A 12187-nucleotide genomic window follows, 5' to 3' on the forward strand; every position below is an offset into this window, starting at 1 on the left:
GGACTATGTGTGATCCAGTCACTTTAACCACCATAAACATATGGCCCCATACACATATTTTCTATGAACTTTTCGAAGATCCCACATACAATTACTTTTTCATTGGGTGGTAGGAAAAGTCATGACTTTTTAAAGTTTTTTCTATGCAAAAACACATCACGACTTTTCCAATGACCTAATAGATCTCTCTCTCTTTTTTTTTTCTCTAGCAATTGTAGGTATCTCAATGGCCGAGATTCTCATGGATTTCTTGAGACTATTGTTTCTGACTTTAAACTGCCCTGCCTGAACATAGCATGAGAGAAACATGTTGTCAGGGAAGTCCTTCACAGGTCAGGAGCTGAAAGTCCAGTTCATGGGCACTGCCACTCCTAGCTCCTCCTCATACCACATTTATTTTCCCTTCATTTGCACACTAATGCTCATTCTCCCTCTATTTATCTTCTGCTCTCCTTTTTCTATTCTCCTTCCTAGTTCGTGACTTAAACCCACCCACAGTTCTTATCAGTATTATTTAGCTCTGTTAATAGCATTGACAACATATAATTAAATTCTACACAATTCAACTTAAAAACATGGTTATGTACTTAATTTTATAGGTACTTTACAAGGTTCAGGAGATATAAAAATGAATAGGATGACCCATAATATTCCCTTGATTAGTCTTCCCTGGGGCTTTGAGTCTTCATTTCTGAAGGCTCCTATATCACATAAAACTTTGGTTAAAGTTTTTTTTCACTTCTCCATTGCTAACCTGCCTCTTGTTATAGAAGTATCATCCACAACCCCCCATGATGGATGATGAAAAGGCATTGCCTTTTTAACTCTAAAAGAGAAAAGGACATTCCAGTCAGATGATGACATGCATGATCTTTGGTATTAGCAGAGAAAAATGAGATGATAGTTGTGAGAGGGCCAGATTGATAAATATTGATGTCAGGTGCAAAAGAGTACATGTGCACTCTTTTGTCCACACTCACTGGAATCTCCACAAAACATTTCTCATTTCTAGTTCTTCGCAAACAAAAACTACAGATGAAAACAAAACATAAGGAGTACCCCCTGATGAGGCAGATTAAATGACCAATTCCTAATCATTCTATATTGATGTCATTGGCCATGTTTCTTTACTGTATCTCCCAATAGAGGTGCAGTGTACTTCCCTGTCCCTTGCCTTTGGTCTTGGTCGCACAACTTGCTCAACCCACTGTCTATGGATATAACACGGTGTCAGTTCTGAGCCAGAGCCTTAAGGAGCATAGCATGTCTTGTTTACTTTTCCTACACCTTTGTTATCACCAAAAAAAGAAATTCTCTAAAACACCCACTGGCTTTTAACAGGAAATGGACCTGTGGGAAATGCTTAGCAAAGTGGCTAAGCCCAGCCAGAGCAGCGGCACAAAGCAGAACTACCCCGTTGAACCTAGCCAAAATCTGCTAACTTGCAGACTAACTGTGCCTACATGAACAAAATCTTATTGTATGTCACTAAGATACTGTGATTGATTATTTCCTCGCAATAATTGACTAGCACGTCAAAATATTCACATATTCACAGTCAACACCCTCCAGAAACATGCTTTTATTGAGCCATTGTATAAAGTTGAGGTAATGTTGGATGTTTAGTAGCACCAGATATACTGAAAAAGTGGTAAAGAGTCAAATTCTTTGACTGTGATGCATAGCAAGAAACTAGCAATGCTGTATAATATTTATATGCTAATTAGGCTATAATTCAATGAGCTAGAGTCAACCTTAGTAGACACAAAAGCTTTTCATGATAAAGCATAAAACTCTAGAGAATCAGAGTTTCAGAGACGTACTCTGCCATCAAGCCCACAATCATTAGAAAGCCCTTCCTGGCCAGGGTCAAAGACAGTGATCCTGGTAATGTGTGGTAGGACAATATGATTTGTCCTATCACAATGCAAAGTTTGTACACAGTGAAAGGTCAGTTTTTAAATGAGCTTTTTTCAAAAATCACAACTTCACTAGAAATAGATAAAAGAATAATAGAAGGTAATTTAAAAGCTTTTCTAGAAGTGAATCTAAGAAAAGACAATTATATCACATTACTATATACTGGTAAAACCTGGCTCTCACTATCAAATCAAACAGCAGTGAGCACTGACAGCTCAAATTTTGGATGGTTCAGTTTTCATTTGGTGCCACCACCAACTCTGGACTGAGGCAAATGGAACTACAGACCAGAGCAGGAAGTCAGTCCCTCAGTCTACTGAAGAGAATGAAGATGGGAACAGGAATCATGCAAGAACCAAGTTTCCACTTTTTACTCTACTCTCCTAGTCCTATAGGAAGCTTTTGTTCATGACTAGACCATTGAGTCTGGATTTTCCTCTTTGCCCATATAAAGAAAAAAAGAATAAAAGAATTCTGAAGGCTTTACAAGACCATATACCAATTCTAGTAACTTTCATCTCATGTGATTTTTGGTAAGGAGGAATATGACACTTGCCCCCAAGCATGTCGCTGGTAGAAGTGAAAATCTGTTAGCACTCACTAAAATTCCAGAACAAGAACTAGAAGATCTCTGAGCTGCTTAGACAAGAAGACCCATTGCTTAGCCAGTCTTAGAATCTCTACCTTTCTAATTAAACAGAACCATATTATAAAATGCTATCTAAGTTTTGGGGTCAACCATTATAGGGAATAATTCAATGTCAGTCTGAAGGATGAACTATATACTCAGTTACCATATACAACTCTTTTAAATGAATCTATTAAGCATCACTGTTTAAGAGTCTGGTCTTTGACTAAGGATAGATAATGTGCTGCTTTACTATAGACCTGCAAGTCTCTCTTCTAAGAAACATCTGCTACCTAATTCACAATAGAAACCTGAAATAGTGAAGACAAATTCTATGAAAATGATAAAGTTTTTCCCTAAGGTGTTCGGTCAATTTTAATCACTAGTTGTCTTGCATATTTTTCAATTGTTTCTTTCCAAAACCCAAGGCCATCTTAAATTTTACATACTTTAGCATTGTTGCCTGTTACATACATAGGCAAATTGTTGTTTAAAATCTTCAGTGTTTAAATTGAAATAAAACTTATGCTTATAATGGTAAATATTCCTAGATTAATAGAGTTGCAACAGACATATTCTAAAAATTGACTGAAGTCTGTGATACTAGATAGACAGAAAATTTATCTAGTTTTAGCAAATGTCAAATCAGCAGCTATTGCTTTTAAGATTAATAAAAGATATAATGGCTTCCAGATAGCCTCTAAATAGAGATTACTATGAATGGAGAAGTGATTTACCAACAGTCACCACAATGAGATTTCTTTAAAGGTTACAATCATCAGTTATTTAGCTGAAACACTACTGAGAATGCCTGGTCATTTCTTGAATAATGCATAATGTTCATTGTAGATTTGATCTGTATTATAACAATATGGATATTTCTAAAATAATGGAAAAAACTATCTGTTACCTTCCAATTGCTTAACATATCATTTCCATGAAGTAATTGACTCGGGACATATTCCACACTGTCACCTGAGAGTTCTTTCTGCAAGCATAACTTGTAATAATCTATATACCACGGGCATTACAAAACAAACTCATCAGCCTTTATAGACTCTTAAGAAAAGATATGATGAATACAGGGCCGAGTAAAGGACCTTTCTGAAGCAGTAAATTAAAATGATTAAATTTCTATATAGTTGTTTGGGACCAATTCAAATGTAAGCTTTGAAATTTAATTATTAACATAATCAACTCATCACATTAAAAAAATGTTGCCTACATAGTGTAAGTACTTTTCATATAAATTTCCAAATGCCTTTAGGTTTATTCAAGACACTGCTCAGAGGAGCACGAAGTATAATGTCTGTCGTTTTATTGTTGGATTATGAACTGCACTTCACATGATGCCGCAGGCTATTTATATAAGCTTGTTTATCCATATGAACTTCTTCAAGGGCACAACATAGAAGACCTTAATAAATTAAAATGAATTTCTTTTGATGTTGTTGTTTCATGAATGTTTGATCAGAATGAGTAGCAGTTTTGCATTAAAGAACTAGAGTAAAGCAATAAGATGTACATATATTGTACAGCAGAACTGGCTGATGGAAAGTGACCATTGCATTTCCAGCAACTTCTGAGAGCCAGAGCAGATAGTGTGGAGTCACTAGGTTACAGCTTGGTTCTAGCCTATGATCAGGTTACTAACAGTGAAAGTGCACATGTACCGGCTTAGATGTTCAGCCATTGTCTGGATGCATTTTTTTAAATAATAAAATCTATTACCTCCTTCTAGGCTCCTAAACTGTCATTCAAATCTCTCAGCTTTTCTCATGATACCACCTTCCCCTTCCAAAGACTGCAACACCCGTGGGGGCAGAGACCATGTTTTATGTTTTTAATCCACCATTATCATAAGTAGTTAAAGAGTTGACTGAAGGCCACAAGTAAAAGTGAGTTATTAGTCACTATCTAAAGCCGAGAAAATTCTCATCTGGAATGTTTTATGATGGTGATACAAAACAATTATCATCTATAGGAATTACATGATGTGATTGAAAGAGCACTAGACAGAAAAGGCAAAAAAAAACTGGATTCTTGTCTTACACCTGCTGATACTTAGTCATAAAGTTATTTCTACATTACTTTCCTCACCTGTAACATGACGGGATAGTTTTATATGACCTAAAAGTCTACATCTCCAAAAGGCCATGATTCTAAAAGTAACATGGGCAATCACATCACAAAAAAATTGGAAGACAACAGAACCATCAAGTTTTTCTACTTTGGTAGCCATCCTAACCAAGAGAGTTTATTCACTGCAGATTCCTTTAAAAATAGATATACAAGAAAAGAAAATTATGCTAAACAAATAAATATATGTCCAGTCCATCAATTTAATTGAAATTGAATAGTATAGTACTTATATATTTCCTGCATGTGTGGATCCTAACCTGTTGCACTTATCCTTTCATTTTGCATGATTTGGAATAAACATGAAAACATCTCGTGCTTCAACTAGAAATGAAAAAAATATATAGATCTAATATATATTTACAAGGTTATTAGTATCTTTAGCTTGGTGAAATTCACTATCACTCTAGTATCTGAAACATGGATTAGTGTTTATCAGGTGACTATTTACATCCTTAAGAGCAGAAGAGTTGTGAAAGGACTACATGAATGTGCCTTGTTTTATCTGTCCTCGGCTACCTGATACTGGCATCCTGTCTTTGAGAAATCCCTCTCCTATGTGTTCTCCTCAACCTCTGAACATCATTCAGACTGGTGCTCTAGAGCAGCAGTCTGCAAACTAAGGCCTGATGGCCAAATTTCGTGGCTGCCGCCTGTTTTGTAAATACAGTTTCATCGGAACACAGCCACAGCCTTTCATTTACATATTGTCTATGGCTGATTTCATGCTATAATGGCAGAGTTGAGAAGCCCCCAAGGCCTCAAATATTAACTATGTGGCCCTTCACAGACAGCGTTTGCCTCTCTGCTCTAGAGGAAAATAACCCGTTACAATCTAAATTCAAAATCCCTCCTTTCATAAGCATAACACAATCCCTAAGTAACAGAGTCACACATGCATGTGCATATATTTACATATATGACAGGCTCTTAGCCTGGACTTAGAAATAATCACTGCTCTAGCCCTTCAGTTCAAACTCAATTCCACAATAAATTACAGATTCCTTCTGGAAACATTTTTTTATATATAACAACCAAAAGTCAGTGACTTTTCAAAGCTAGTTGGCAAGGTGTAATAACAAACTAAAGAACCTAATTCACCGCCAAAGGAAGCTGCCTGCATCTCCCCTGGATGCCCAGCTTTATGTTCATCAAGAATCTAGACACAAAGCTGGGACCTAATGACCTAGCACATCCTTTAGGTCATACACTTTGAATAACACACCATTAAACAGAAAACCAATGTCAACAGCATATATACTTCAATAAATATGTGTATGCCTATTCAAATGTTAAAAATGCCATAAATTATTAGGAATTTCAGGAGCATGTAAGAAAACACATCTTAAGTACCAGAGAAAAAAAGGTCTAACAGTTATTAAAATAAGTTTTAAGAGTAACTGAACACATATATATACTTATATTTATAACTTTTAGGCAATATGTATATAGAGACATTGGAGGCATTAATACATGAATTGATTTTTGTTGGTCAATAAAATCATTAACTCAAATGCCTGCTAAAGTTGAGCTTTATTCCCTTTTTCTTTGGTTACTTAAGGCAGAAAATGCTAGCTCTACCCTTTAAGAAACACTCCCTACCCATCAGGAAGCATGTGCATGTATTAGTATAACACAAGTTAAACCCAAGAAGTACGTTAAGGTAAGTCATTTCATTCTTATGTCCCAGAAATCTTCTATTAAGTGATCAGATATTTAGGCTGACAGACTGTTTTGTTTTTGTTTTTGCTTTTAAAATAGAAATAGAAGAGGTTTATTTCACCTTCACATGCTGTCTTTCTCATGCAGAGTTCAGATTTCCACATTTGTATCCCTTTAAAGGATTTGATATGCAGGAAAAGAAGAAAGGATGACGGTAAACATTTCGTCTTAGAGACACATACAGGCCACCAAATTCCAGACTGAACAGTGGCCTAAAACTTACCTTTGACTGATGTGTTCGGCGGAGGGCCTTCCATTCGCAAGTTCCATGGAGGGTCCCCCTGGTTAGCAAAGTCCCTCATTTTCAGATAGCTAATTGTAAGTCGAATGATGGATGCCTTGTCAAGCTGGCTAGTGATGGCTGCAGGAAGAGGCAACAACTTGGCCAATTCATAGAACTCAAAATTTTCTTTTCCCCGGCGGGAGCGAGCAGCATCTCGGGATTTCTCCTTTCTCAATGCTTGTAAACTGAAATCAAAGGAATGGGAAAGTGTTGTTTAGATTATGTGAGTTTGTCATCATATAAAAACGACTTTCTTTTCATTTCCTGTATTTTCCCAGTAAAAGGCTACCAAAACCTACTTCAATATTCAAGGGCCATTGTAAAATGAGTTACAAGTAATGTCCACTAAAACCTTAAATTCTATGCATGTAAATGCCTTATATGTCACAAATTCAAATCCAATAAGTAAAAATAGTGTTTTGCTGGTTAGGCTTTTTCATTCCATTGTTTATATTGAGATACATTCATTGCTTCTAAGAAATAAGGGTTTTGGTGAGGTTTGATGGTATCATTTACAAGCAACCTAAAAGCTTGGTCTTGTATTTATATATCTATTCTCAAGCAAATGATTTTGTTCATTTAGCTTTCATCAGTATGGGACCTTAAACAATCGAAAGGAAACATTCTGAAAATTTTAATTCAATTATAATCTTGAGGAACAATAGGTAAACACAAATACAATTCACTTTGACAGAATCAGCAAATATATCATTGTTGTTTTCAGCTCTCAGTAAGGATCATGACACCTTCAATCAGATAAAGAAAACATCATATTAAAAATAAAGGTTTCGATGTAAGCATATAAATGTACTGATAACTGTTGGATAAGAGACTATTTTAATTCTTTATTAATAGACATATGTTAGTAGACGAGACAGATTCTCTAAGATACTAGAGAATAAAATACATTGCCCAGAAAAGTCAAACTTTAGGATAATATAAATTTAATGTTGAAAGATAAAGCCCTGTATGGGTTATTAAAATTTATAAACATTATAGACATATTACTTCACAGAAGAGGCAACAGGTGGGATCCAGCATTTTCCTTTAACTATTCATGTGCGTTTCTGTTTGAAGTTTGCTCACATTGCTGAGGGCGGAATCTGGCACAACTGAAGTTGTGTGTGAGCATCTGACAGGAGAATTCCACCTACTCTGAATTGCTCTGCTTTGTGTCTAACGAGAAATTAATTCAAAACCAGACTCTGGTGATACATAACTGGATAATATTTACAGTATCAAGGTGCTTTAAAAATCATTTGTATGTATTCATCTTATTGAACTCTGAAGGCATTTTAAATCTTCACATCTAGCATTCTTTTTTTTTTTCCTATTAAAAAATAACAAGAAATAGAGAAGGAAAGAAGCAAGACCTGCAGATTCAACCAAAATGGGTTTAGCAGTCTGGCTCAATCTCTAGGAATATATGATAGAAAATAACATTCTATATTATATTATAGCACCTCTGACAATGTTCATGGGAGACACATTATAGTCACTGTAAATGCCCAAAATAGCTGACTTAATATCCATGTAATTGAACTAATGCCATATTGTGTAGGTCACATACTTGCTAGGCTAATATCCCAAACCGTTTTATGATAGTTCTCTTAATAAAATATTCTACATTAGCTAACTTATGTTTTCCCCCAAACTAGACAAATTAATACTATAGCTTTCCGAGTCACAGCAGTCTCAGGTGACAAACCTTTTTCCTTTCATATGCCTCAGGTGATAACCTCAGGCAGAAACATCACTAATTTACAAGGAAAAGATGTGTTATGTCACTTATTTCTCAATATCTTGTCCAGCCTCTATTATACTCTCCAAATGTTCAGTTTTAGCTTCTTGAAAACTATGTAAGTACATTGAGAGGTGCCTTAAAATCTGACAAAATACAAGCACAGCCAGGATCCTGGTTGCCATTTTAGTATAAAATAATGTTTCACAGATCTCCCTTTATATAACAAAAGCATTTATCTAACATTTAAGTCAGCTCTGCCAAAGGAACTACATCTTTTGACATGTTTTTCCACCACTTGCATATAACGGAAGGTGCAGTGGTTCAAGTTCAGTGCTTTGCTCTTTCTGCGTTCTCGTAATTAGCTACTACTCCAGAGGTGGACTAATCTCACAACTTTAGTTGGTCCAGTAAGTGACTATAATGAAGTTCCAGAGGAAGAATTACAACTCAAGGGTTTTTAGAGTTAAGCCAGGGAATGTCAATGCATGAAAGGCCTGATGGAGCCCATGGGGGAAAGGAGGACAACAACCCTAGCAGAGGGCCAGCACACAGCTTCAGATGGCCACTGCTCTGGGAGGAAGCATGTCTGGTGTTGCTGGATTTCTCATGTTTCAATTTCTAGAAAACAAAATGTGAATTTTCATATGACCTTTCCCACATTTACTATGTTAACTAATTGAAGTTTTCTAAAATTATGCAAGGTATATAAAAAATGTCCATGGTCAAAAATGGACCAGGAACTCATTTTACAACTAGGTTATAGTTTGTGAGGTCAATTCTGAACATAGTTTTACATGGGTGATGTTGTATGTACTTCTCCTTTATATGTATCATTCAACTTATCACAAATTAAGGGCCAGCAGATGGTGTGGTGGTTAAGATGCTGGACTACAGCAAGTCAACTGTGGTTTGAGGTCCAGAACCAGAGGCTTGAATATCACACTGGGTGTGTTTGCATGCATGCTCAAAATCCCTAAAAGAGAACAGAGGAGAATCACATGTGGTGTGGCATCCCCTCAGGGGGTGATTTCTCACTTTTCCTATCTCTATCTCTGTCTCTATGTCTCTATCTCTCTATCTCTCTTGGGTGAGTACATGCGATCTATGACAAAAACCTAAAAAATAATAAAAAAAGGATTACAAATGGAGTAAAACTTACACTTTGCAAGGTAAATGCACATAGGAGGGTTGATGGCTTTGCATCCAGAGACCTCCCTATGTATGCCTGGCATGCCTATGCCTATGATCTGGCAGGCTAAACCAGGTGTGAATTGTAGGATCAAGACCCTATCAGGAGTGCTGTGACTCTGTCTCTGTTTACTTGTGGAATATATAAATAGACCTAAAAAAAAGATAACAAATGGATTAATTTGTTTTCTAACTAATAATCCTATATTTATATGAGGAATTTCTCTACCTACTCAGCTGAGACAAAATAGAAAATCAAGCAATTATTCTAAAACAAATGTTAATATTTAGGCTTATCAATGATTTAAGAAAAGAAATTAATGTTCGTGGGAGGGCAAAGTCCAAAATCACAGGGATCAAACCAATAGGGCTTAAAGGATAGATAGAGGGGAGATACAGACATGAGTGCCTTCAGATGCCAAGCATGAACATTGGTTCTGATGCTTTATTCGCCTAGGTAGCACTGGGCAGAGCTTGTGTTATATATTTCTACTCTATCTCTTTGGTATTCTTCTCTCTCCACTACTCTCCCTCTGTTCCCCCTTTTTTTCAACTCTAACACTCACTATGTCCCTTTACTGGAGTAATCTTGGCCATAATCTTAATAACAAAGGGTTTCCATGACTCCCACATCACATCATTATGCAGGCACCATAGTTCAGAAGACTTTCAGAATGACAGCGCTGTGTTTGTAATAAGTAGTAATTGGTTTTGAGGGCAACAACAATAAAATACAGTCAAAAGATTATAAAGGTTGTTGAGATGCTGGTATAATAGATGAAGCTAAAGACCTTAAGACAATGACACAGATTGTGGATTAATCTTTTGCTTGCTTTTGTGAAGTAGAGCCTAGTTATAAGCAATTCGCAAATTGAATTAAGGACTATGTTAAAACCTAAAACAAACTTTGCATTTGTACATATCAAAAAATTGTAGTTGCATTTCTAGAATACTAAAGAAAAATACATAGGTTGCGCATGAGTAACATATTATAGTTCTGACCTCTGCCATTTAAAATATGATTAAACTTTGGACCCACGATTACTGATATTGTAGTTACTTCCTGAGCCTGTACTTCCCACTGCTCTAAAGTTCTTCCACTTAGAATCTGGATAGCAGGAAAAAGAAATTCTTCATTAATCTTCAGCAAATTAAAACTTCAACTCTCTTTGATAACTACATTATCATCCTTACCAATAATTATCACTACCACCAAAAAAACCCCAACAAATCCAACAATAATTCCAAAGACTGCACAAATACAATATTTCTCTGGATATCATATGCAAAATTGTGTGTATGTGAATATTGGGGGGGGTAGTAAATGATTTTCAGGTTTTCAAAAGGCTCCATCGCCATATCCAAAAGGGTAATAATTGAATGTCTAGAAATTCCTCTTACAAGAGTAGACATTATGGATCCTGACTGCCTGGGTATCCTGACTCTAGTAGTTACTATTTCTATGAACTTGAGTGAGTTAACTTCTATTACCTCAGTTTTTCTCATCTGTGAAATGATACGACAGTACTATCTACTTCATAAGGTCGTGATTAGAATTAAATTATGTAAGTCATTTTACTTGGCACAAAGTAATATGATATAAGACATGCTAAATGAAAACTCAAGCTCACGTCACCCTCATCATCCTAAGTGTGAACATCCACAATGCTAGTTTATGATATATACTCTCTTCTCACTAACAGGATTGCCATTCATTGGGTCTGGCATATCACATTATATATTTAATTAAAATAAGGCTTCCTTGGGTCCAAGCAATAATATAACTAGACTCATGTGGGAAAGATCATGGGTTTGTGTCCCAGGACTTCTCTGAGCATGCCAAGTACATGTATGTGCCCATGATCTGGGCTGTGTAAGCCTGGGATGCAGCATGAAGAAACTGGTGGGGTGTCTCTCTCTCAGAAAAACAAATAAATAAACTTTATAAACTCCTTATTGGGGCCAACAGATGGTATAGCGGTTATGGCAATGGATTCCCACATGGCCAACTTGAAAATCACACCGGGTGCATAGGTGTGTATGCCCAAGATCCTGGGAAGAGAATGGAGGAGAAGGGATTGGGGCATGGCCTTTTCCCCTGGGGGGGGGTGATTTCTCAATATCCTTCTCACTCTCTCTGTCTCTGTCTCTCTCTTTTCCCAGTGAGTCCACATACCTGAAGGCAAAAACCTCTTTTAAAAAAATCCCTTATTGCAAAGATCTTTTTTATGCCTATGTCCACATTATGTCTATCCATTGTATTCCATGGGTATATTTAATGAGTTGTCCAAATACTTACATACACACACACACACACACACACAATTAACGGAAGCTTAATGGCTTATAAGAAAATGATTTTTTAAAAATAGAATGATTTATTTAATATTATTTATTATTATCCTTCTTCAATTGGACCAGAGAGAGAGAGATGGAATGTGAGAAAGCAAGCTGCCAGCTCCAGGACTCGAACCATGACTGGTCATGTGGTGCGATCTATGACAAAAACCTAAAAAATAATAAAAAAAGGATTACAAATGGAGTAAAACTTACACTTTGCAAG

The 12187-nt window shown here is 36.2% G+C and overlaps 1 protein-coding gene across 1 annotated transcript in view; it reads right to left on the minus strand.

The window, feature by feature from the left end:
* Nucleotides 1-12187, minus strand: part of NPAS3 (neuronal PAS domain protein 3) — a gene marked incomplete at its 5' end in the record, with an annotated part of 831631 nt that overhangs the window by 655158 nt on the left and 164286 nt on the right. Inside the window, one exon of the mRNA XM_027773383.1 lies at nt 6633-6877. Within this exon, the coding sequence (XP_027629184.1) occupies nt 6633-6877 (245 nt within the window). The remainder of the gene's footprint in view (nt 1-6632; nt 6878-12187) is intronic.

Source organism: Tupaia chinensis, unplaced genomic scaffold, assembly GCF_000334495.1.
Source record: "Tupaia chinensis unplaced genomic scaffold, TupChi_1.0 Scaffold000350_1, whole genome shotgun sequence".
Taxonomy (NCBI): Eukaryota; Metazoa; Chordata; class Mammalia; order Scandentia; family Tupaiidae; genus Tupaia; species Tupaia belangeri.